The 27,270-nt window shown below is 42.9% G+C and overlaps 1 protein-coding gene across 4 annotated transcripts in view; it reads left to right on the forward strand.

Moving 5' to 3' along the window:
* CXXC4 (CXXC finger protein 4) overlaps positions 1-27,270 on the forward strand; it is a 63,040-nt gene that overhangs the window by 13,811 nt on the left and 21,959 nt on the right. For 2 of the 4 annotated variants that reach the window (XM_088660486.1, XM_088660490.1), the window contains one exon: positions 23,355-26,535. The exons of 1 other annotated variant lie outside the window; for it this stretch is intronic. In XM_088660486.1, coding sequence (XP_088516612.1) covers positions 23,355-23,546 — 192 coding nt within the window. In that variant the 3' untranslated portion in view covers positions 23,547-26,535. Of the gene's footprint in view, positions 1-23,354; positions 26,536-27,270 lie in introns of those variants that run through there. One more of the 4 variants, XM_088660488.1, reaches the window with a different exon arrangement.

A 27,270-nucleotide genomic window follows, 5' to 3' on the forward strand; every position in this document is an offset into this window, starting at 1 on the left:
ACATCTGTTAATCAACTGTAGTAAAGGCCCTGAAAGAAAAAGGAAGCCAACTCCCTCCCAATTCATGAAATGTTTTGCATGCTGGAATTAAATGGATTTTCAGTAGACTACTTTTATAAACTGCAAGCATCTTTCATCCCATTCCAGTAAAACTTCAGAGACTGCTCAATTGTTCTATAAGCTCATGTCTAATTTGAAAATGTATTATGTACTACCCCAAGTTTAAGTTTACATGTGAATTTAGATTCTTGGGGGGGGGGGATACTTTATAAACTAGTGTTCTTTCAAAATGATTGCCCAATTCCCCACCATTCTCTATCAGTTATTGAGAAAAGTAATTGCATTTTGAAATTGTCAAAGGGAGAGAGGAAACATCGGTGAAATTCTTGTCTGAGGGGCTGAGGGGTTTTCGTGAATGTCCTTTCTACAAGCTCTCTAATGATCCGCACTATGCTGTCTTCCTGCCCCACACTTTGGTTAAAGCTCAGGAGAAGACACCATTAGAAAACCACCCTTAAGGTCAGGAAATGTGGGCAGGTGGGAGGACTTCAGAGCATAGCTGCCAAGTTTTCCCTTTTCTCGCGAGGAAGCCTATTCAGCATAAGGGAATTTCCCTTTAAAAAAGGGAGAACTTGGCAGCTATGCTTCAGAGCACTGGGTGGGGGAAAGTTTAATGGAAGAAAATATACACCTTGCAACAAGCAGGTATGCTCAAAATCCCTTACCTGCTGAAATTCTAAAGGAATTTTAAAGTCCCCAAGAATGAAGCAGAAAAGTGGGAGCTACTTTTGCAGGGGAAGAAAACCTTTTCAAGCAGTCAGAGGACAAGTTCTGGCAACACTATTTTAAGCAGTCCACTGACTGGGTTGGGTTGAACAATGGATCTGGCATGGCATAAAGAGTGCCCCTTGACTATTATAAAATACGATGGTGGAGGAGGATTGTTTAGTGACTCAGACAGTAAATATTATAATATAAAAATCTGTTAAACACAATCTGTTCTTGCAGTTTCTGTGTGGTGCGCTGTTATGTGTTTTGAGTCTCTGTCCCACACCACACTTTAAATTATAATTTTAAACAGTTTAGATTAAGAAGCTACTGATACCAGGCTAGCTTTAATAAAGTTTGATTTTTTTGTTTTTTAAAAGCATTTTCAAACTTTGCATATATTCAAACTTTATTGGATATGTTGCTGTGTTCTTAAACTTTAATATAAATTTAACATTTGGTTCCATTCTGTAGTCTTGGATGATAGCTTTTGCACCAGAGCTGAAATGCCTTTAGACATAATTCTCGACCATAGCTATTACAAGAGTAAACATAATTTTATCCTGGACCTATGCACTCACTGCATCCCTTTGCTTCTGTCATTTATGGCCATGAGCAGGAGATTGGAAGCTTCTACTTCCATTTTAAATTACTGTATATTCCTGCGTATAAGACTACTTTTTAACCCAGGAAAATCTTCTCAAAAGTCGGGGGTCGTCTTATACACCGGGTCGTATTTCGTATACGGCGAGTATATCCCAAACTCTGTATTTTAACTCGAAAAGTTGGGGGGTCGTCTTGTACACCCAGTCGTCTTATACGCCGGAATATACGGTAACTGCAGTTTAGCATGTTTCCTGAACCCTAAATTGTAACTTTTAACTATGATTAGTTGAAGCAAGCTAGTGACATAACTAAAGATTTAACCTTGAATTGCTGCAACAAACCATTGTAAAGATAAACCATGGTTTATTGAGTTTTGGATGACGCAAGAAGTTGCTTTTAGTTTTAAGAATAAGTGAAAGCTTCTGAATAGATCCTTCCAACTGTACCAAAGGAGGGGAAGGAGGCTAGTCTTGTTCTTATAAGGCTAAACTATGTTTTAGGGCTGTCTGAATGAGACCAGTGACTATGGCCACATTCTACAGAAAAAATTACGGACCTAAATTTAACATAAGCATATGTAACTTTCTGTGAATCGCACTGTGCTTCTATTGCTTATATTTCACCAGTCTGGTCTTATGTAAGTTTACTTTGTTCAAAGTAAGTTTCCCTGACTTCAATGGGGCAAACTCCCAAATAAGTATGCATAGGACCGCAGCCTTAGTTTAGGCAAACCAAGTTTTATTCAGTGTATTCAATCTAGGAACATAAGCACATGAAGGAGCCCTGCAGGATGAGACCAAACACACACACAGCCCAATAATTTGTTTTCACAGAGGCCAACCATAAGCCTCTAAGAAGCCAACAAGCAGGAAATAAGCACAAAAGCCCTCTCCTGAGTTGTGATCACCAGCAACTGGTATTCAGAAGTGCTTTGCCTCCTATAATGAAGTCATCATAGCTGGTATGAATTTGTCCAAGCCCCTTTAAAATCCATCCAAGTTGCAGGCCATTGCTGTCTTGTGGTTGAAGATTCCAGAGTTTAACTATGCTGTGTGTGTGTGTGTGTGTGTGTGTGTGTGTGTGTGTGTGTGTGTGAAGCATATGTGATATTGTATTTGTTTCCTTTACTAATTGGAATTTGCCTCACTGTGTGCCTGTGACACTTCTATTTGGAGTTTGCTGTGAATTAGGTACAATTTCCTTTATCCAAATGCCCAGAAGGTCACCAGGTACCCCAGACAGAAGTATGAATGGACAGAATTGTTCTTTCTGCAGATTAACATTCTTACGACTGTTTCCTTTCCAGAGATGCAGAAACTGAGATTTCAGTTTGTTAGGTTATTATTTTGTAAATTGTAGCTGTGCAATAGGCTGCTTCAAAAGAGAACACTTTCTTATCAAGATTGTTGAAACCAGAGATACAAATTATCAATGGATGACAATTTTTGTCTGGAACTTAGTGGGGAGAGAAAGACTCAACCCCTCGCCCCACTGCTTAGGCTCCAGATTGCTCAGGTTCCCCTGCAGTTGCAATTTGCATGACAAGCTAGATTCAAGCAATTAACCTCCATAACAGGGACAGGCAACCTAAGGCTCATGTGGCACATGCGCTCTATGGGGGTAATTTAACCGGCCTATGGACCCCCGCCGCCCACTCAGGGACCCCCGCTGCCTGCTCAGTCGGCTCCGATGCACCGCGCCAAACCTGCATGGAGCAGAGCGGGGACCTCCTCCTGCGACACCAGCCAGCTTCCCATTGGCTGCAAAAAGCTCCTGCAGCCAATGGGAAGCCGCGTGCGCCTCCTCCGTGCCGGAAGGAACTCCGGAAATAGCGTTTCCGGCCCACCACATCGTCTGTGGGACCATGAACCAGCCCAAGCCACAAAAACTTTGTCGACCCCTGCTCCACATGGTTTGGCCCTAATATATCAAGGGGCTCCTATTCAACATTCATCCTGATTTGCTTGCACTTATCATATGCCATGCTCAGATGGTGTCTGGTCTTCACTAAGCATTTTTTTGGCTGGTTGTATGGCAATGAGCATTAATCATGCATGCATCCTTTTTGCTTGCAGGGGGGTTAGATGTCTTCTTGTTAATCATTTGTCCATCCCACCCTTTTCAGTGCATTTCACTGTCACTTTTCAAACTGCAGGAAGTTCATTTATTAGAAAAAGTGGATTTGTTGTGTTAAGGCAACAAAACACTTTATTCCACTTCAAATGCATAAATTTAAAGTTCCGGTATGCACACGAAGCCTTTCTGCAAAATAGTGACAGTCTGGAGGCCTTGGAGGCAGGTTTTATAAGCAATAACACACAGCAGTGATAATGAGGGATTGTTGGCTATGTTCCTTCTGAAGTTGTTTCGCTCGGTTACATTTGCTGCTTTGAAACATTACAAAAGTAGCCACAATGTATTATCCATTTTCCCATGACTGATTCGCAACATGTTGAAGGGGTGTGGGTGGAATAACAAACCAAATTGCCTCTTGTAGAGAATAGAGTTGAATAGGGTTAATGAACAGAGGTGGTCCAAAGGCCTCTACAAATGTTCACTCCTCCAAGGAAACATGGGAACTGTAGTAAGGAAATAGTTCATGGGGTGGGTCAGACCCCAAAATTGTTGAGATTTTTCTAGGAAACCCCCCAAAACGCTGAGACTTTTAAAAGTTGTTCAGCTCCCCCCCCCAAAAATGCAAAAAAATGAGATTTTTCTATTGACAAAGTGCCACCTTTCAGAAATTCCAGACGTTTGGCAGCCCTACACTAGACCAACATCCTGGCATATGGGGGCACGGTTGCTTACCGTGAGATGGAAAAGCAAGGCCTTGGGAAAGTTGGTGCAGTGCAAACACAGTGGCAGGAGTGCTGACCTCCCCACCACCTTGTCCTTCCAGTAAACAACAGCAACCCACCTGTCAGGAAGTGTAGCAGCCCTTCCACACACCATGACCTGCTTCTGGTTAGAGTTACTCTAAAAAGACTTCTGTCCTTCACATAGAATTAAATCCCTCTTTACACTTAATTTGTATTCAGCTGCTGCTTCTTCACCAGTCCAGATATGCACAACAACTTTCACACGTTTTGTTGGTCTGTATATTTGTGGATGTCTAGTCCCTTGGAAAGTGCATTGTCTCTCTATTATGTGATACATACCAGGATGAACCATATGGCCAGATTTTTTTATACATAGTTCATAGAATCATAGAGTTGGAAGAGACCACAAGGGCCATCCAGTCCAACCCCCTGCCATGCAGGAAACACCATCAAAGCATTCTTGACATATGGCTGTCAAGCCTCTGCTTAAAGACCTCCAAAGAGGGAGACTCCACCACACTTCTTGGCAGCAAATTCCACTGTCGAACAGCTCTTACTGTCAGGAAGTTCTTCCTAATGTTTAGGTGGAATCTTCTTTCTTGTAGTTTGAATCCATTGCTCCGTGTCCGCTTCTCTGGAGCAGCAGAAAACAACCTTTCACCCTCTATATGACATCCTTTTATATATTTGAACATGGCTATCATAACCTTCTCTTCTCCAGGCTAAACATACCCAGCTCCCTAAGCCGTTCCTTATAAGGCATTGTTTCCAGGCCTTTGACCATTTTGGTTGCCCTCCTCTGGACACGTTCCAGCTTGTCAGTATCCTTCTTGAACTGTGGTGCCCAGAACTGGACACAGTACTCCAGGTGAGGTCTGACCAGAGCAGAATACAGTGGTACTATTACTTCCGTTGATCTAGACGCTACACTCCTATTGATGCAGCCCAGAATTGCATTGGCTTTTTAAGCTGCTGCATCACACTGTTGACTCATGTCAAGTTTGTGGTCTACCAGGACTCCCAGATCCTTTTCACATGCACTGCTTTCAAGCCAGGTGTCTCCTATCCTGTATTTGTGCCTTTCATTTTTTTTGCCCAAGTGTAGTACTTTACATTTCTCCTTGTTAAAATTCATCTTGTTTGCTTTGGCCCAGTTGTCTAATCTATTAAGGTAATTTTGAAGTGTGATCCTGTCCTCTGGGGTATTAGCCACCACTCCCAATTTGGTGTCATCTGCAAACTTGCTCAGGATGCCTTCAAGCCCATCATCCAAGTCATTGATAAAGATGTTGAATAAGACTGGGCCCAAGACAGAACCCTGTGGCACCCCACTAGTCACTACTCTCCAGGATGAAGAGGAGCCATTGATGAGCACCCTTTGGGTTCGGTCAGTCAGCCAGTTACAAATCCACTGAATGGTAGCATTGTCTAGCCCTCGTTTTACCCGCTTCTTTACAAGGATATCATGGGGTACCTTGTCAAAGGCCTTGCTGAAATCAAGATAGGCTATATCCACAGCATTCCCTTCATCTACCAGGCTTGTAATTCTGTCAAAAAATGAGATCAGATTAGTCTGACATGACTTATTTTTCAGAAACCCATGCTGAAATTATTTGGACCAGCATGGAGGTGACAGAGGTGACAACACCCATATTTGCACAGGTGCATATAAAGAGGGTCTTCGATTCCAATGGCTCCTTGGCTGTATTCAGCCTGCTTGAAGTTGATTTGCATTTGTAATGTAGATATTCTGTTAGGCCTCATAGTGATTGTTGTAATTTAGGGGTACTGCCTTGTGAAGGACATAGATATGGTAGTTTTGAAATGATCCCTGGGAGAATAGAATGTAGTGGAGCTGAGAGCAGACTGAGAGAGGCACTCCAACAGATGCTGTTGGTAGTTATTTATGCCTGGCAATTAAACAGTAACTATTTCTCTGTGTAATCAATGGACTTACAACTAATGACATGGCAGTAGGATATAAATTCATGCCTCCATTGGGATATCCCACCCCATCTGAGGATGTGTCTCCAAACTACAACTCTCACTACAGTCTTGGTATGTGTTTTGCACCTTAATTCAAAAGGGGAAAGGTGTTGGCAAATTCTGACCAGATAGAGCCACTGTCTTGCTGCCAGCCCTATTGCCACCAACTCATCAGCTCAGTGTAGGGTTGCCAGGTCAGAAGAATCCCAGACCTTAAGAGCTATGTTTACTCAATCATTTAACTCAGCCTTCATCTCCAGAAGAAGCACAATCCACTAAATATTTTTGTTTCAAAGAGTCAGGTCAACTGCTGTGGGTGCAATCCTACTCCAGGGGCAACCAAGCAACTGACTTAGGCTGCAATCCTATGCACATTGTATTTAGCAGAGTGAGCCCCATTGTTTCAGTGCTTCTGAGTAAAGATGCCTATAGGGCAGGGGTCAGCAAACTTTTTCAGCAGGGGGCCTGTCCACTGTCCCTCAAACCTTGTGGGGGGCTGGACTATATTTTTTTTTAAAAAAAATTAACGAATTCCTATGCCCCACAAATAACCCAGAGATGCATTTTAAATAAAAGGACACATTCCACTCATGTAAAAACACCAGGCAGGCCCCACAAATAACCCAGAGATGCATTTAAAATAAAAGGACACATTCTACTCATGTAAAAACATGTTGATTCCCGGACCGTCTGTGGGCCGGATTGAGAAGGCAGTTGGGCCACATCCTGGCCTTAGTTTGGGGACCCCTGCTATAGGGCCTGGTGCTGTCAAGGGATTCTCAACCATTCATCTTGTAGTGAAGCTGCTCCATTCAGGCTGTCCTCCCATATGAAAAGAAACAAACACGTATTAAAAACAACTCCTAGATGTCAGGAAAAAAAATGTTTTAGCCTAGACAATGTGATATAATTAATCTTCCATGTCCTGGATTCCCTACCCTGTTGGAGGAACAGTCAAGCCTGCAGTTCCCTGCCTGCAATCTGAAGCGGTACAGCCCAGAAACAATTAGATCTGTGATGAATGGTTTGCCTAGAGCTGAGATGAGGAATCTGTGCCCATTGAACATTGTTGGACTACAATTCCCATCACCTCTGACCATTGGCCATGTTCAGGCTGGGGCTGAAGGGCTACAGGTTCCCCACCCTTGACATAGTCACACATTTGCGTGAGTAAGACAGAACTACTATGGTGACACCAGAACACCTTCGGTATGTAGAAAACAGTGTTCTAGACAGAAATAAGCAAACCAGCTATATTCCAACTCTTCTCTTTTTGCAGTGATGTTAGCAATCGTGTTTGAAAGAGGTCCCCATGCTTTCTTCATCCTTATGAAGGAGATGTGGGCAGGCTTAGGTCAGAGTACAGTACTTTCCATTTGGTGTGAGTCTTTTTCACCACAGTGCCTTCCTTATTGCTGGTAAAGTGATGCAAACTTATTTGACTGATTATAAAGAATAGCCATGGCTATTGCCTTATATAGATAAGCAACTGTGCTTTATACACCTATATTGTTACAATGGAGTGTGCTCTTTTTTGAGGTAGTAAAACAGGTCTGTAACTGTTTTCACAAAAGATACTGCAAGTGCTTTTTTTTAAAAAATTAAGTTTCCCCATGTCTGTAATGTAGGTGAATGTGAGATTGGCACTTCTAGAATGCCTGTTCAGCCTAAAAATGTCTCTCTTATGCTTTCCATTCTGCAGAAGCAAAGTCTGCATGCTGTTTCTGTATGTATTTTTCACACTCGTATCCATCCTACCTTCAATGCCCTGTAAGTAGGGCATTACAAGATTAGGCAAAGTGCAACTAGATGCAATGTGTGAGATCTGCAATTAGGATCTCCCACAATGTTAAATGGGGAGTGTGTGGGTGATGGTGGTAGGAGATACCTTTTCTCCCACACTATTTTACTGGTTAGAATCATTCCCTAAAGTTGTCATTTACCCAGAGGGAAACTTTCAGGAATCCTAGTTAGTGTAAAGTGGCTTCCTATGCTCCGAAGTCGGAAAATTGCTCCGTCTACTTCAGTGTAGTCTGCACTGACTAACAGTAGTTTCCCAGGTCCAAATATCCCAGGTTCAATCCATGACATCTCCAGCTAGAGCCAGGACGGGACTCTGTCTATAATCCTGGGCAGATGCTGTGAGTCAGTGCAGACAGTACTGAGTTAGATGGACCAATGGTCTGACTCTGTATAAGGCATCTTCCCAGCTTCCTACCTGCAGATGCCAGGGGTTGAACCTGGAAGCTTTTGCATACAAAGCAGATGTTCTGAGCTGTAAGAAACTGGATAAATATTTACCCGCAGAGCAAAGAATAGCTTCAGGGTGGCTTTTTTTAAAAAAAATTGGGAAAGTAGCACTGTGTGTGTTGGGAGGGGGTGTGTGCATAAACCCTCCTCCCCCAGAATTGCTCTCCTGATCTGATTCTCCTCTCCCTCACCTATTATTATTTTTTAAAAGCAACCATGGGAAATCTGTTATTAGATCTGTCACATCTCGTTACACCCTGAGTGATGGTGACTGTCTGATTCATGGCTGAGCAGGGATTTGAACCAAGTCCAAGACCGGCCTATCTACTACATCAAACTGGCTCCCATTCACACAGGCTGCAGGAGTGTGGCTCAAAAGTTCATTTGGATTGAGAATTGTGTGTGAAAATGGACCCCTTTGTCTTTGAGCGTATCTGCACTACTAATCGGAGCAGGTTTGAGTGTCGCAGTTCCCCCCATGGATGGAACCCAGGAGTTACACCTTTGTGAAGGGTCATCAGTTCTAACAGAATTCTTCTAACTATACTTACTACAGTTCCCAAGTTTCCTAGGGAACTAATGAGAAAAAACCAATCGATATTGTAGCATAGATGTGGACAGGTTCTTATTGTTCACTGTCTGGACACTGACAGCCATTATTCATGCCTTGTTGTGGTTTTTTGGGAGTGATAGAGCTCATGCACCAGCAAAGCTATGCCTGGCATCTTGGAAGCTTTAAGCTTGTTATTTCCTCCCCCAGGAAACTTTGAGCATGTGTTAGGATATCCCATGAGCACACTTTTGTTTGTGCCGCAAGAGCTGAATCAGATTTTTGTTTCAGATGGGGCTTAGCAAAGGGGCTTATTTATGCTCCACTATAAGGTGGTTATTGCATTTTGTTGAATTAATTCTGCTTCGTTCCAATATAAGTATGAATCGGTATGTACAGAAACATGTGTGCTACTGAATGAATGTCAGTTTGCAAGAATATGTGATTGGGTCTCTTCAGGTGTGAATTTATAGTATCTGGGACAAGAATGAATAAGAAGCGCATTTATGTGCAATGGATAGCATATGGGGATTGTGTTTGGGGGCGCCACAGGACTGTTAACTGGGGTAGGGCAGATATACTATTAAATGAATGAAACTTAAGCTTCAGGGTCCCTAATCCTGAAGGGGCCCCAAAGTCCACATTGTTTAACAATTTTGCTTTAAAAAGCAAATCATGCATATATAACATTTCCCTATTTCCCCCCCTAATGTTCACCCTTCCTATAACTCAAAAACTATAAGGCATAGGAGATTTTTATTCACACCAGTGATTTTGGCATGTGAGAAAATCTAGTGCAGCAATTTTGATCAAAATCTGAGTTGATATAGCTGTGATATATATATGGTGATCTGTCATGGAACAATCCCATTAAGAACAGTGGTTACCCAGACCTTGTTGCTGGTTGCAAAGGGCCTCCCATATCCAGTCAAGTTTCAGAGCCCCAAAAATGTAGGTCTGTCACTACTGAACTGGGGTGCCTCGAGGAACTCATTATTTCTCTGCACTTGTGAGAACATATAAAGTTCTCTGTATACTAAAAAGTTCTCTGTATACTAAAAAGCTCTATAGAGAGTCTAAAAATATCAAACAGGTGTCAATCCACCTACAAACAATCTACAAAGTATCATTGGGAATATTTTATCTCAGCACTTCAGATTTTTTATTCTAAAAATTCTAATCCCTTCCCCTCTTATATAATCAACTGCATTTGTCAAGTAAATATTTCAAAAAGAGGTACTTTAGTGAAAAGAATATTAAAGCGTTTAGGAATCTGCCATGAGAAAGATGTTTTAGCATAGACTGGCACGGGATCTTTAACTTTTAAAATGCAGGTTTTTATTCGTTCATCATAGGTTTAAAAAGAGTAGGTTTAAAAAGCCACAAGTACCCCCTTTTTTTTTCCTGACGAAAGGCTCCAAAGCTATACAACCAATCCACAACAGCAGCAAAGTTGTTCCATGAAATCCTTTGGCATAAATAAACTCCAGCCACAATTAATTTATCCTAAACTTGACAGAGGACCTTGACGTTTGGAATTTAAGAGATGTCCCCATTGCTTCTGAGCAGTCGGCTTTTTTTGCCTGAGGTGCCACACCGAACTCTGTGGCATCAGAGCAGCTGAGCTAATGGCAGCCAGAAGGGCAGTGGCACACGGGGACTTTCATCAAGTCCTTTGATGTCACAGAGGGCCTTGCAAGCCTAGGGCCAAGCAGCTGATTCACTTGCAAGGGTAACGCCAGACCCTGTGAGATCATAACCAAGAAGCCAAAAGCGCTAGGCAGAGGACTGAAGCAGAGGAGGAAAAAGCAGCTTTGTTGATACACCAGGCGCAACGCATTGCTCATCTCATTATCGGTGCAGTGGGCTGTTCCTTGCCAGTGGCCCTGTTCCCTCGTGTGTTGCTTGTGTGAAGGGAGCATAAGCCCCTGTTGATGTGTGTCGCTTTGAGATTCCAGCTTATGTGTAAATATAAAATATGCATGTTTCCTGCAGGTTTTAGTTTTGGATATTTATGCTGTTTTGGAACAGCAAGTTCTGTGTGTCCTTGTTTGTGTGACAGTCTCCTTTTTAAGCTGCTTCTCCCCCCCCCCCCGCCACATTGCTGTATCTTGTTCTCTCATGCAAACACCTGTCCTCAAATTGAATTATTCTGCAGGGTAATCGAAAGCCTCCCCCACTCGGCATCATATGTTTTCTCTTGTTTATTGAGTTATGTTGCACCATACTTCAGATGCGACAGCCATTTAATAATCTTGAAGCCTTAGCTCTGCAGGGGCTAAAAAGATCCCAGCAGGCTTGTTAACTTCTGCTCTGAAACATTATGGGAAATATTTTCTCCTCCTAGGAATCCATGGGCTTCCGATTAATTTATTTTAAGGCTATAAAAATCCATAGCCAGGTATGCGGCAAGCATATTGAATGCTCCCTCCCCCCTGCCAACCCCCTCCACTTGTTAAGGGTGCAATCCTATGTACACAGTGGGTTTTACTTCTGATTAGACATGCATAGGATTGCAATGCATGTTTCCCTTTTTTCAGGAATTAGCTGGTCAGTTTCATATTGTAAAAGAGAACATCGGCAAACTTATGAAATCTACACTTTATTCCTCTCTTTGCATAGTCGTCACCAAACATTTAACTACAGTTTACTAAAAACTTACGGTAGAATATATCTATATCTTCCTATATGCATAAATATGTAAGGCTGTCATCACGCAATCCCCATTGGTGGATTTGTAGTTGCATGGCATAGGAAGGGGAAGCTCTAGCAGGGTTAATGTGGGAGGAATGGCAGAGGGGTTGGTGAGTGGTTTGAGCAGGGATGCAGCCCCCAGTATATGTGTGTGTGTGTGTGTGTGTGTGTGTGTGTGTGTGTGTGTGTGTGTGTGTGCGTGTGTGTGTCTACAGACACTTTTCTAAGCAGTTTATTGTTCAGCTAAAGAAAACAAAGAGGTTTCAATGGGATAAAATTATTCAGATCAGGGTATGAAAGAGCATTCCTGATTAAATGGTTGGGGGTAAAGAAAAAGAAAAACAAAAAACAAGCCTGGCAAATTTTAAGAAGAAAGGAGGTTCAAAGGTAATAGAAACAGTACTGTTGATGAAAATGAGCTGAAAGACAGGCTTGGGTGGAATAAATATATAACATTTCTCATCGTCAGCAATTCTGGTTGGCATTCAGCACCTGCTGAAGCTAACTAATGACAAGCTAAAGAATGGACAGGACAGTTGACGTGCTGTATGAAAAATGTAAAAATCCTTACTGAGAAAGCTCGGCTTCTTAAAACTTAAGCAAGATCTATTCACAGAGCAAGTTATGTAGATCATTTAATTGTATGCCGGGCTGCTTGTTGGACAGTGTTATTAACCCTCTTATTAAGCACTGAAACGTTCTAAGCATGCTCAAGGTTCAGGGGCTTGGGTGCCAGTTCTGTTACTGCTCCCTCCATCCCGATCTTGCTGCCTTGAGACAGTGTGGTGCAGTGATTAGAGAATAGGACAGGGATGGGGAACCTGTGACCCTCCAGACATTGCTGGATTCCAACTTCTACCAGCCCTTGCCAGCAATACCAATGGTCAGGTGATGAAAACCAACTTCATATGGAGGAACACAGGCTCCCTACATCCAGACAAGGACTTAGGAGACCAAGGTTCAAATCCCCATTCAGCCATGAAGCTCACTGGGTGACCATGGGACAGTTGCCCTGTCTCAGCCTAACCTAGGGCTGTTGTGAGGATAAAATGGGTAGGGGAAGGGATACAGCTCAGTTGGTAAAACTATGTATGCCACCTTGAGCTCCTTGGAGGAAAGGCAGCATATAAATGTAAGAAGTAAATAGCACAATCATCCCTGTCAGCAGGAACCCTACAAAATCAGGGTTCCCAGCTCAAGGGAAGCTTATACATACATTCAGGGAAACATTCTTACAAGCCTCCCTTAGACCAGGCATCCCCTAACTGCGGCACTCCAGATGTTTTGGCCTACAACTCCCATGATCCCTAGCTAAGACGACCAGTGGTCAGGGATGATTGGAATTGTAGTCCAAAACATCTGGAGGGCCGAAGTTTGGGGATGCCTGCCTTAGACCTTGCAAGGCTGAAAGAGGAGGGGAACAGCACTCTCAGCCCTATACCTCCTTCATGGTTGCAGCTTCCCAATACGCAGAAAGGGTGTTAAGTTAGGGCCTGAATCTTTATCAGAAATAGAACCTTCTGCAATAAGAGCCTAGTTGACATATGTTGCTTTAATTCTCTGTGCTCGGTGAATCTATGCTTGATGACTGGCAAGTAAACATTTGAACTGATTCTACTGGAAGAAATAATTGCGTTGGAGGGGACGGGAAAGCCCTATCTGTGATGGTGTGTTGCACACATGTTCCAGACCAAACATTGTGAGGTGCAGGTTGGGAATGAGCAGAGCATCTGTGGTATAAGAGCTTGAGAAGATTATGCTGGAGGGACTTTTAACTATGCAGGATATCAAAATATTACCCTCAGATCACTTTGGCCAAATGAACCTGTATATTGGAGGTTGGGTCCTCCAGATGTTGCTGAACTACCAACTCTCACCGTTCCTGGTGATTGGCCATGCTGTTTAAGCATGCTGAAAGTTGTAATCCAACAACAACTGGATGGGCATACACACTCCACTCCCACAACGAGAACTTGCTTTTTGAAAGAAAAAAGAAGAAAAGAAAAGATGATGGTTTTGTATCAGTTGTTGTTTAGTCATTTAGTCGTGTCCGTTTTCCAGTACAGTGTAACAAAGCAAGACACATGCACACTGCTGGAACATTTGTGGTATAGAAATCTACAGGATTTTAGCAGGAAGCTATGGGATATGCACCAATTGGTAACCAAGCAGTACGTTGTTGTTTAGTCGTTTAGTCGTGTCCAACTCTTCATGACCCCATGGACCAGAGCACGCCAGGCACTCCTGTCTTCCACTGCCTCTCGCAGTTTGGTCAGACTCATGTTGGTGGCTTCGAGAACACTGTCCAACCATCTTGTCCTCTGTCGTCCCCTTCTCCTTGTGCCCTCCATCTTTCCCAACATCAGGGTCTTTTCCAGGGAGTCTTCTCTTCTCATGAGGTGGCTAAAGTATTGGAACCTCAGCTTCAGGGTCTGTCCTTCCAGTGAGCACTTAGGGTTGATTTCCTTCAGAATGGATAGGTTTGATCTTCTTGCAGTCCATGGGACTCTCAAGAGTCTCCTCCAGCACCATAATTCAAAGGCATCAATTCTTCAGCGATCAGCCTTCTTTATGGTCCAGCTCTTACTTCCATACATCACTACTGGGAAAACCATTGCTTTAACTATATGGACCTTTGTCGGCAAGGTGATGTCTCTGCTTTTTAAGATGCTGTCTAGGTTTGTCATTGCTTTTCTCCCAAGAAAAGCAATGACAGCAATGTATCAGTTACCATATACCAATTGTGAAATTGAATAAATAGCTCCAGGCATGGCCTTATCTTTTGCATGCCACCTAGGGAACTTTATGGTATGGAGCAGCATACAGATAAAAAATAAAAATTAAATTGAATGGTCTTCCTACTCAGAAAAAAACAACAGCAACATCCAAAGCACAGGAAGTTTTTGTATATCAAATCAGATAATAATAATAATAATAATAATAATAATAATAATAATAATAATAATATATTTATACCCCGCTCATCTGGCTGGGTTTCCCCAGCCACTCTGGGTGGCTTCCAACAGAAAAATGAAATAAAATAATCTATTAAACATTAAAAGCCTCCCTAAACAGGGCTGCCTTCAGATGTCTTCTAAAAACCTGGTAGCTGTTATCCTCTTTGACATCTGATGGGAGGGCGTTCCACAGGGCGGGCGCCACCACCGAGAAGGCCCTCTGCCTGGTTCCCTGCAGCTTGGCTTCTCGCAATAAGGGAACAGCCAGAAGGCCCTCGGCACTGGACCTCAGTGTCCACGCATAATGATGGGGGTAGAAATGCTCCTTCAGGTATACTGGACCAAGGCTGTTGAGTGCATCTTCCTCAATATTCCACACTTGTACGAAACCCTAAAGAGCTACTACGAGTCAGTGTAGAGCAGAGATGGGAATCTATAGTTTTCCAGATGTTTGACTACAACTGCTGTCATCCCGATTGGTCTTGCTGGCTAGGGTTGATGAGAGATGAAGTCCAGCAAAATCTAGAAAGCCACAAATTTCTAATCTCTGGTCTACACTAGCCAGGAGCTGCTCTCCAGGGCTTCATATGTGGGGTGGTGGTGTATTTCCCAGGCCTAGCTAGAGATGCCATGGATTGACCCTGAGCCTTTCATGCAAGGCACATGTTCCTCTAATTCCCCCCTATAAATGTTGATGGCCATTCAATTAACTGCTGGGATTCACATAATAAAAGGATAATGGATGGTGCTGCTACCACAATCAGAGGCAAACTGGCCTGTACTAAAAATGGGGGTGGATGGAATTACTTCCCAAGGGACAATTCACCTGATAATCTCAATTGGTGCCTTTAGAAGTGCTTTGAAGATAACTCTCCTCTGCTGGGCCTTTAAGTGTAGGCTGTTGAGAGCTGATAATTGGTTTTTAGAGGTGGCCTCCTATTTCTACGTTGCATGTCGTTCTTTATATTGCAGTTTTGTGTCCTCTTTTTAATGGTTTCTATTAGGGTTTCACTGTGCTTTTGTGGGTTTATTTTGGAAGTATAATATTGTGATGGTCATGGTGGTTAGGAACACAGGGTGGAAATGTCTAAAATAAATTAATAAGCAAATAATAAAAGGTATGAATTGGGAACGGGAACCCCGGTGATAGTGTCGTTAAAGTTTTCAGCAGAAGCTGCTGCTCCAAGAATTTTGGAGCTCGCGCATTGGAAAACTGAGAGATAATCGAAATCTGGGGGGGTGGGTGGTGGAAATGCTCGGAGCACAACTTTTATTGCCAAAGACTTTGATCTTTGGAACAAAATTGAGGCTTGAGCTGCTGAGGATAACTGTGGAATCAGAAACATGAGCCTGTGGGATTTATCCAGGAAATAGACTTCTGCCATAGATAGCTTTCTGGAGTAGGACAGGATGGTGTTTGCCAAGAGCTGCAGTTGTGAGGCCAGCATGAGAGACACTGGGAATAGGAGCAGCCCAACAACACAGTGGGGTGGGGGAAGAAACAGGCCACAGAAGGACCATGTTGAGCCAGGGCAATGCCTTTGGCCTTGGGAAAAGGTGAGTAATTGGTGACACCAAGAGAGGTACTGAGAACAAGCCAGAGGAGAAAGATAATCTGCTTAGAGACCAGGCAGTATGTTATTAACTGTTAACTGCTATCTGCTATTTTTTTTAAAAAAAACAACAACACAACAACAACAATCCAGAAGATTTTAAAAAAAACCAGATAGAATAAGTCAGGGGTCAGCAAACTTTTTCAGCAGGGGGCCAGTCCACTGTCCCCCAGAGCTTGTGGGGAGCCAGACTATATTTTTTTAGGGGAAATGAACAAATTTCCATGCCCCACAAATAACCCAGAGGTGCATTTTAAATAAAAGGGCACATTCTACACATGTAAAAACACACTGATTACCGGACCGTCCGCAGGCCAGATTTAGAAGGCGATTGGGCTGGATCCAGCCCCTGGACCTTAGTTTGCCTACCCATGGAATAAGTTAATGTATTGGGCCTAGGACAGACCTTTAAAAGTTAGGAAATCACTCTTTGTTTAGGACAAAGAGAGGGGAGGTATGCATGGTCCTAACAATTCCTTGGGCAGGGATATTTGTTCTCTGCACCTCCGATGGTGAAACTTGAGCAAATTGTGTTACAATAAGAGCATAAGAGGAGCCTTTTGAATCAGACTAATGCCCATCTAGTCTCGAATAGAATAGAATAGAATAGAATAGAATAGAATAGAATAGAATAGAATAGAATAGAATAGAATAGAATAGAATCATAGAGTTGGAAGAGACTCTGAGCATCATCAAGTCCAACCCCTAGCAATGCAGGAATATGCAGCTGCTCCTTACGGGGATTGAACCTGCCACCTTGGCATGTCAGTACCATGCTTTAAGCAACTGACGTGGAATCTACACACATATAAAAAATGTTCTGAAAATCCTTTAAAAAAAGTGTTTTTAAAAATACAAAGAATTTTCCATAGGGCTCACCATCGCCATCTAAGTGTCTCATTGTATATTGCACTTAAAACACACTCAAGACATTTTATTTGCAGCTGTATAGCTGAGACCTGAGCTATTCAGGCCAGCCTCCTGTTCTTAACCAGATGCCTATGGGAAGCAGGACCCAAGCATTGGTGAATTAGTGCATCCAGCTAGCACTGCAAAAGCAGTAGATCAGCATTTCCATCTTGAGCCCCTTCAGGACTTCAACTTCCTTCATCCTGAACCAATCAGAGATGATGGCAATTGTGGTTCAAAACTTCTGGAGGGCACAAGGTTGGGGAAAGGTCGGTCTATGAGATAGCATGCTTTCTTCTGCTACTTCTTCCTCTTTTGTATCTCCTTGGGCTCCTGGAAGCTGATTTTTCCAGAAGCCTGCTGGAAGATTGTAACGTTCAAAGATGCAATTTCTTAACACAGCCAACCCAAACCTGGCACCCTCTGGGTGTTTCAGACTACAGCTCCCAACTGCCTCAGCCAGTACACTGCACTAGCAGGGACTGATGGGAGCTGTAGTCCAAAACATCTGCAAAGCAGCAGGATGGTAAAGGCTACCCTAAGTGAAGGCAACAAACAAAGCCGTCTTTCTGATTTTGGATATCCCAACTTGAAGAAGGCCTCATTTCACTCAGATGAAGAAGAGGGCATATCCGTGAGTAATGCTGGAAGAAGGGAATCTGAGAATGAAAAATCATTTTGAAGGCGTACTTGAAAGAGGAAGTGTGCTCAAAAGCAGCAGATGTAAAAGAAGTGGCCGGATCTTCAGTAATAAGTACAGTGTTCCTTTCAAGGGCAAGGAATAGGAAACTGCCGCAGAGAAAACAAGGAGCCTTTCTCCTGAATTGTCACCACTCATTCAGTACCACATAAAGTCACAGAGATTATACATTGTTACTGCAGCACAAAATAAAGAAGAGCTGAGCTGAAAATTCTTGGAAAATGGTTCTTTTTTTTCTCCTGCAAAAATGTCGGATACTTGTCTTTTCCCCAACCCACTAGAAAACCGAGGGCACTTTACAGAATATGCTGTGATTCCCCCCCCATTAGTTTTTGCAGATAGCTGCAACACACGCACACACACACACACACACACACAAACACAGAGAGAGGGAGAGGGAGAGGGAGAGGGAGAGGCAAGGAATGACGCTGGGTTGGGAGCATTGTGAAAGATGCAAAATGGTGACAGGCCTCCAATACTACCCTTGCTACTTTTTTACTTTTTTTTTGCAAAGGGAGCATCGTAACTCCCTCCACAAAACCCTTTGGAAAAAAGAAAGAAGTTGTGCAGCTGTTGCTGCCAACAGTGAGCCTCAGCTCTGAGAAACTGTTGGCAAATTTCTCTTTCCCCTTGAGAAACTGGCGGAAATTTTCTTCTCTGTTCCCCTGGCTACACATAAGGCTCATCATTTGGGGAGGCTGTATGGTTGAGATCATCTCAACATGCTAGTTTATATGTTTGCTCTGATTTAACTAAGTAGCTAAGTAGCACTTCTGGATGAATATGGGTTCCTTAAAAAACAAACACACATCTCACAAGGCTAGTCGTTACCTAAGAACAAAATACAGTGGTACCTCGGGTTACAGACGCTTCATGTTACAGACTCCGCTAACCCAGAAATAGTACCTCGGGTTAAGAACTTTGCTTCAGGGTGAGAACGGAAATCGTGCTTTGGCAGCACGGCGGCAGCAGGAGCCCCCATTAGCTAAAGTGGTGCTTCAGGTTAAGAACAGTTTCAGGTTAAGAACGGACCTCCAGAACGAATTAAGTTCTTAACCCGAGGTACCACTGTATGGCGGTGTAACCACAAATGCACAGGGCACCTGTGTATATCGGTATCTCAGTGTATCCTTAAAGCATATGTGTTGGGGGCGGAGCTAAAGGTCACATTCCTGGAAGATTACTACCATCTGATCAGGACCCCAGAAGTGGCCATAGTTATAGCAACATCTCTTGACCTGCTTCAAAATTATTTTGCATAAAAGTTTGGATTCTATATGTTTAAAGTCATTTGTTTGTGAGAGAGGGGGAGAAAATGAAGGTGTAGGATTATGCAGTTTGCATTGTGAACATAGAATAAAAGGTTCGTTTTCTCCTACATGAGGAGCAGCACTGGATTTTGACATAATAATTCTTAATATTTTGTAGTGATCTGATTACATGAGATCAGATTCAGATCGCGTCCCGCACCCAGGTAATCTTAAGAAGAGTTGTACCCAGCGTTCTCCTGTTTTGATTGTGGGGTTTAAAAATCCCCTCCAAACCCTTAGTATCTTTTTTCCTTCAATTCTGCTTTTTTGCTTCTCTTATCAGCTTCTGTGCTGATGCCCTTTCAGCCTAAAGCTTAGGGCTTCTTTCTCCTTCCTAGATTACCGGTAATTGTACCGAGTCAGAGATCACATAGAAAAGGTGATAGCATTGTGATACGAAGCAGTCAGTCAGATTCGGCTGTCATAATGTTACCGAGGAAAATAGATGCACATTCACACATTGAGCAATGCTTCCTGGATTATTCACATTAGACCCTGGCTAATTAAGGATTGGCTAATGAATGGGATGACATCGCGATGTTACACAGACAATTGGTTTTGGTTAGTGCTGACATCAATGAGAGCAAACCAAAGTATTCAGAGGGAGAGCAATGATTCCCAAATAACTAAAGCATTCCATCTTGAAATATATCACCAATTAAGGACAGCATTTATTCACAAAGCTCCTCCAACCCTCCTACTCCTTTTCATCCCACCCTGAACTCTAAGCACATTTTTTTTGGAAGAAAGTGTATGGACCACAGTGGAGGACCATACCTTATTTTCAGGTTTTTGCACTGCAATCCCTGGGACTACTGTATGGGCAAAATGCCATTCAGGCCAAAACCCTGAAAGCAAAATCCATTGCTATTTTTATGCAGAATTAAATGTTATTACTTATTCTCTGTGCGTAAGATTCAAATGAGCTTCTGGTTTCTGTCAAATGAAATGTAGGAGATATGTAACAGAAGAGGAAAAATAGCTGCCAAAGAGTGGATTCATGTCCTTGCGATGCAAACAAAAATCACTTTTTTAAAATAAAAAAGGTAAATCTCAAATAAGATGGCGAGAAAGCAGTAGGGTCTGGTCCTGTTAAGACCCCCTTTTCTCAAAGAATGTGGGAAGCTAGCCAGCTCTCTAGGAAAGTATTTTCACATTTCTCTACTTGTAAGAAGCATCTGAAGGTCTTATCTGCAACCTGTCAGAAAAATGCAGAGGTTCCCAAGAACCTTCAGCTTCCTCCAGCACATATATAGGGAGCCTGTGGCCCTCATGTTGTTGGACCCCAAGTCTCAGCACCTGCAGCCAACATGGCCAAAAGACAGGGATGAAGGGGCCTGGAGTCCAGGAACCTTTTGTGAAGGCAGAGGCACACACTTCCCATTCTAGCCCTAGTGAGTTGTTCTGCAGGTCGTAGTGGAGATTTCTTACACGTTTCTGATCTTAGTTGGAGAAGGTAGCAGACCCTCCAATACAATGGCATCGGTGCTTGAGTGCAAAGTCCTGCTTTATTAACATAGACATGCCTAGACCATTACAAAATAAACACATGCTGCATCAGTTGCACAGGACACATGTGTGCATTTCTTTTTTGAACCTAGGCTCTTGCTCATGTGCATTTTAAAGAGATAACCGTGCACACACAGTTCACATGTACATACTTCACATCTGATGCAGCACATGCTCTTTTAGTATTCTGGCACGTGGATCCCAGTACTAAAAGTAAATTGAATATTGGCTGGGACTCAGAAGCATGTCAGCAAGTATCCACGGAAGCGACTGCAGCAAAGCACTATGAAATGTTTCTGTAAACAGTCCTTTTATGCCGGTTGGTGGCCAAGGCAAACAATTTTGCAATTTGTGTGTATGTTGGTGTATGATTTCTCCTGGTTTTATTCCAGGAGAGCCAGTGTGGTGTAGTGGTTAAGAGTGGTAGACTCGTAATCTGGTGAACCGGGTTCGCGTCTCCGCTCCTCCACATGCAGCTGCTGGGTGACCTTGGGCTAGTCACACTTCTTTGAAGTCTCTCAGCCCCACTCACCTCACAGAGTGTTTGTTGTGGGGGAGGAAGGGAAAGGAGATTGTTAGCCGCTTTGAGACTCCTTCGGGTAGTGATAAAGCGGGATATCAAATCCAAACTCTTCTTCTTCTCTTCTTCTTCTATTTTGACTACTTAGCATAAAGACATCAGAAGCGCATTGCTGGATCATGTCAAAAGCCCAACTAGACCAGCATTCTCTTCTCATAGTGGCCAACCATATATTTGTGTTAGTCACACAAGCAATATGCCCCATTGGTCTCAAGCACGCATGGCCTTTGTTTGGACTGGGATCCCTGGGTATTACAGCGTGCTTTCATCACAATGTATAAATTAATTGACAAAAGATGCAGTGATGACTTCTGATCTAGATGGCTTTGAAAAAAATAAATTCGTAGAGGAACCTTGGTTATGATATCCTCCATATTCAAAGGCAGTATTCCTGATTATTATCGAACACTGTAGATTGTAACAAGGGATTGAAAAATCTCTGTTGTGCCCTGGTTGTTAGATTCCAAGGGCAGCTGACCGACCCCTGTTAAAGTGGTTTGTTGGACTAAATGGGTGTCTGGCAGAGCAGTTCTTGCAGTTTTATTTGTTGTTTTGTGTTTGGTAACAGAAGGTGATGAAACTAGAGGAGCAAACCGAACACGCAGTTCCTCAGCTGCAAAGTTGCTTAGTTGAGGAGAAAGTAGACGTGAGAGGACCATGAACTCCTGCCCTCCTGCCATCATCATCATCATTAAAGTTGGGCTGCAGCAGAGCACAAATCAAGTTAGGATCATGAAACTGAGAAAGGGGGAATGCAATGATTCTTCCAGGAGGATCCCTGTAGGTTTCCCTAGGCAGTTCAAATAGCAACTTCAAGGAGGCTATTTTAATTGTCTTCCTCTTTGTTGTGACCCAAATGTGACCACACATTCCCTCCCACCCATGGCTGCTATTAATTTAAAGGAAGAAAAATAAGGGAGTTCATAAACACTGATCTGCTTCATCAGATCTAGTTGTACTCTCCTATTACTGATTTCTAGAATAAAATATGCGGAGATTTAAATTTATCACAGTTTCTGAATAGCTGCAAATGTTGTGTGTGTGTGTGTCATATGGATGCATGGATAAATATTTGTTGATTCATATAATGGCTGGATTCTATCCTGCATCCCAAAAGAAAATCTAAAATATATAGATTTACAGAATTCCCCTTTATTTCATACAAAGAGAACAATGTGTAGCATAATGGTTGCCCCCTATTTCAAAATGTCACAGCCCTGCAGAGCATTGTGTGGAACGCGCATTACAGCTTCATTTTCAAAATGTTGATCTGGCAACCTTTCCACCTTCCCTCAAGCAGAGGAAGTGGAGAGACGAGAAGGTGGAGGTGTGAGTTTCGCATGGCCTTTCCCCACAGAGCTAAGCTCAACTCTCAAAGTGAACTGAATGTAGGCCACATTGCAAGGGGCAGAAATAAAGGGAAAAGTCAGATTCCTGCTCTCTTTTCAGAGAGAGAAGAATACCCTCTGATGCATTAACATAGGAACAGAGGGAGTCAGACCATTGGTTCATCTAGCTCAGGATAGTCTGCATTGACTGGCAGTGGCTCTCCAAGACTTCAGGCAGGGGTTTCTCCCAGTCTTACCTGGAGATGCTGGGGCTTAAACCAGGGACCTTTTGTATGCAAAGCAGATGCTCTACCAGTAAGCTCCACCCCTCCCCCATTATGTTATGCTGCCTCCTAACCTAGATGCTTTCAGTGAGAAGAGAATGTTCAAAGGCTGCCTTTGATTTATGAAGTACTGTATCCCTTGCTTCCATTAATCCCCAATTCTCCAGAGGATCCGAGAGCATCTTAGAACAGCAGCTCCCAGAGTGTCAACTAAGGGGACCATTTATTGACTTGCATGTGCTACCTTTGCCTTTCATCCACTCCTTGCTCAAGGATGACATTTTTCTTCTGTCCCCTAATGCTGTATCACACCCAGATGACTGCACAATGCCCTCCTGTAATGCACAGGTTGCAGGTGCCTTGTACTACGAAGGAAAATTTGTATTTTGCATGGCAAGTACTACCCTGCTTGATCTCTAGAAGGCTGTGTTGGATGTTTGCCACAGGTCTCGGCCAATTTAAGTCATCTGTTCACTCATCTGTTCTGATAGGTCTGCATGATAACCTTGAATCTGTCCTGCATGTGCCTGGCTATCATCCACAGAGACAGCACAAAGGACTTGGTAAGAGTCGGTGCAACCCTGAAAGTCAGGGACGGGGAACGTGTCGTCCTCCAGATGTTATTAGGATCACTCCAGCTTCCTTCAGCTCCAGCCAGCATGGCCAGTGGTCAGGGACAATGACAAAAATATGTAGATGGTGATGAGTTTAAGAACAGATGAGAAGAAAGGAGAAAAAGTAAGATTCAAAGGATGCTGTTTTGGACCAGTAATTTGATGCATCTTTGTATGGCTTAGAGGCATACAGAAGATTGCACAGCACAGTGCGTTAATTAACTGAAAAGAAATAGCTCCACATAGTTCTGTGCCCACAATTATTAGCATAGGTCAGCCTGTTCATCATTTGCAAAGAGAAGGACTCATTCACTTAGGACGCATCCTCAGGATTGCAGATCAAAGATTAATTCTCCCTTAATATGCATTAACTGTTCTGTTCCCATATAAACCATTGCAACTCTGCTCATATCTGTAATGATATGTGTGAGGCACCAGAAGTCTGGAAGGTGGCAACACGAGGACGGGGTTTTTCTGTGGTGGCTCTTGATGTGCGGAATGCTGTCCCCAGGGAGGCTCACCTGGTGCCATCATTATATACTGTATGTGTTTAGGCACCAGGCAAAAACTTTCCTCTATAACTAGCCCTTTGGTCTTTAACTATCTATGGCATTTTAGAAGTGAGCAGGATGCTTTTAATGTATTTCTTTTTCCTCTTGGTATTAATGTATCTATGCAGGGTTTTTGTCTGACTGTTGCTTGGTTGGTTGTATGTTGCTTTGGGTTGCCCTGGGCAAGATAAAGCAACCAACAAATTGAAATGAATGAATGAATGAATGAATGAATGAATATCTGTTTTAGGAGGTTAGGCTCAAGTAGGAGGTAGAGCTAGAAGAACAAAAGGAGGAAGCAGCAAATTGAGAGAAGACCAGTTGTACATAGTTCGCCAATAAGACTATGTATTGTTCAGCTCCTCTGACCTGTTCATCATTAACTGATAACATCGCAATGTCTCCCCCCCAATACTTGTTGCTATGTCTGGTTGTGTGGGATACCCTGCATCCAAGTCTGGAGATGGTGGCCGTTGGGGCTGGTAGGGTGGCAGATAGAGGGACCAACAGGAAACCAGAGCCAGTGGCAGGTTGTAAGTAAGAGGGCAAGCAGGTGGGGGCTGGCTATGGGCAGATGGTAATTGGTAAGATGGTGGCCCATTCTCCCTAATAGCCCAGCCCCTACTGGGCTGAATGTATCATGTGTCTACACAAAGCTTGCACTGTCACACAGATTACTAGCACTTTCATAGCTTTGATGGAGCTGATCATTTCAGAGCCCCTTTCTCATTCTGCCATCTCCAAGCCCCCTTCCCCCCCTCACCACATTTGATCAGCACCCTGACCATCTGTTCAGTGGTTGGGGGAGGAGATCAGATGTACTCTAGATGCCCTAACACGCAGGGGCAATGGACTCCACTCCCCGCTCAGATTTCTGGTTGCCTAATCCTTTGTTAATCTATATCCCCCCCTATCAGATTAGGCGTGTCTCTTCACAATAACTAAATTATCGCCCCAGAATGTTCAACATTTTTTCGGGGGCGGGGGAGCCATTATTTTGCCATTCTATAACAAGAAAGACAAAATCTGCTATAAATCGATTTGGTAGTACTCCCTTAGAATCTCTTTGCCTGGTATTTTCCATGGCACAATACCAAATTCCCTTGGTCTCACTAATGTTAGTAAGCAGAGTCCAAAATGTTCACACAGGAAGCAATGCAAGGTGGGTATCTTCTATCCTGGGCTCAAAAGACCACATTGCAGTCCAAGTCTCCCTAGCGATGGGAAAACATGATTCAGGAATCTGCTGGCAACGATCTTTTATGCAGCTCGCCCTTGCCACACATTATTGTGAAGTGGTTGCCCTTTGCTGTTACTTTTGAGATTTTGCCAAGAGTTCTGCTTTGCTCACATATTTAACTACTGAATGTGGGAGAAAGGCATTCCTTGGGATTGTGGCGGTGCCTGAAGCAATTGCTTCGCATCATCTTAGGGTGGCACTGGGCAAGATGCCAGTAAGTTATGGCATGTTATGTCGCTCCAGGAGTGATCAGATAGTCATGTCCAAAATATACCCCACAAGCTTTCTCTGCTTGGGTTTACTGACATCTGTGGTTACCTTTCAAAGCAAGATGTTTGTGGATTGAAATCTTGGTTTGAGTATACTGCTGTATGTGCGTGTTGTTTGAGTCAGTTTCTAGTGTGTCAAGTTTCCTATGCAGAGAACAGCACTTCTACACTGGAGAGAAAAAAATTAATCCATGCAAGCCATGAATAGATCATGTGTCTGTGAGCAAGAGCTTAGAAGCTGCATCTGTGTCTATCCACTGCATGTAGATCTAGTGCAATAGGTGTGTGCCTGCACAAATTGTTACACGTGATGACCTGCATACATTTTGTATGCTTCTCCTATGTTGACTGGGGCAGTAGAGGGAAATACGCTTTAGCTCATGTGATCTCTGAAGAATTTTGTATACAAGCATCTCAGTATTTGGATGAAAACATTCCGTGTGTATGTGTAATACAGCCAGCAAACAATGATGTTCAATTTTCTTTCCATGTAAGTTTGCAAAAACAAAAAACAAATCTGCAAAGTGCAACATAGTATAAGTTTTAAGGGCAAATGATCTTTATCTCATAACAATGTAGCTTTGTTTGCCCTCCTACCCACTTTTGGGTGCATGGGCCCCATAAGCTATTAGACTTTCTTTGAAATATGGAACTTTTTACCCTGGTGTCATGGTTAATTATTTCTAAAAAGGCAATTAGCAGTTGCCAGGGGCTTAGATAGCAACTCTGCTTTTGAGCGGCTCCCATCTCAGCAGCACAAAATAAACACTTTGGTGGCTTTTTTTTTTAAATATCCATTATTGCAACAAAGCGACTGTGTTATTTAATCTGAGTCTGTGAAGAAGAATAGCAATCATTGGCTGCAGATCATTTTGTTTGAGATACGAGACAGGAGAGGATGGAGATTGTGCAATGGTTATGGGATACATCCAAACCTTAGGCCAGGAATAGGCAAACTCAGCCCTCCAGATGTTTTGGGACTACAACACCCATCATCCCTAGCTAACAGGACCAGTGGTCAGGGATGATGGGAGTTCTAGTCCCAAAACATCTGGAGGGCCGAGTTTGCCTATGCCTGCCTTAGGCACTACTATACATGTCGCAGAAGAGAGAATGGCTTTGGGAGTGTGCTTGGAGAATGACAGTTCTGTATCTGAGTTGAACACATCACCATCCGTCCTGGAACAATTAGGAAATGTGCTGTTTTAAGGCCCCACCCTCCAGAAACAAATAACAGACACTTTTCAATTATTCCTGGGCACACCCAGGTGTATCCTTGTTTTGAAATTAGTCTATGTAAGTAAGAGACTTACTTTAAAAAAACACACCTTTTCTTAAGATATCATCATAATATATGTCATCAGTGCTTTTTTTCTGGGGGTATGCAGGGGTATGTATACCCCCTAAACATTTTGTGAATCTTTGTACTTTTGTCCATTTACTGTATTTATTTTCCCCAATTAGACCTAGGGTATAAAATGGTGGTTTTCTTGAGTCAAAAAGAGAGTACCCCTAAACATTTTTTAATATGGTAGAAAAAAAGCACTGTGTGTCATGCATATCATGATATGACTGGTACATAATTTAGCCAAACAAAATGCGAAATGAGAATATGTATGCCTCGATAACAACGAGCGTGTTTCGGTATTATTTACTCTGATTGATAGTAGAGCATTATACAACAATGCAGTCTTGCACAATATTATATAATAATATTCAGTAATTAGAGTTAT

Source organism: Zootoca vivipara, chromosome Z1 (genome assembly GCF_965207765.1).
Source record: "Zootoca vivipara chromosome Z1, rZooViv2.hap1.1, whole genome shotgun sequence".
Classification (NCBI taxonomy): Eukaryota; Metazoa; Chordata; class Lepidosauria; order Squamata; family Lacertidae; genus Zootoca; species Zootoca vivipara.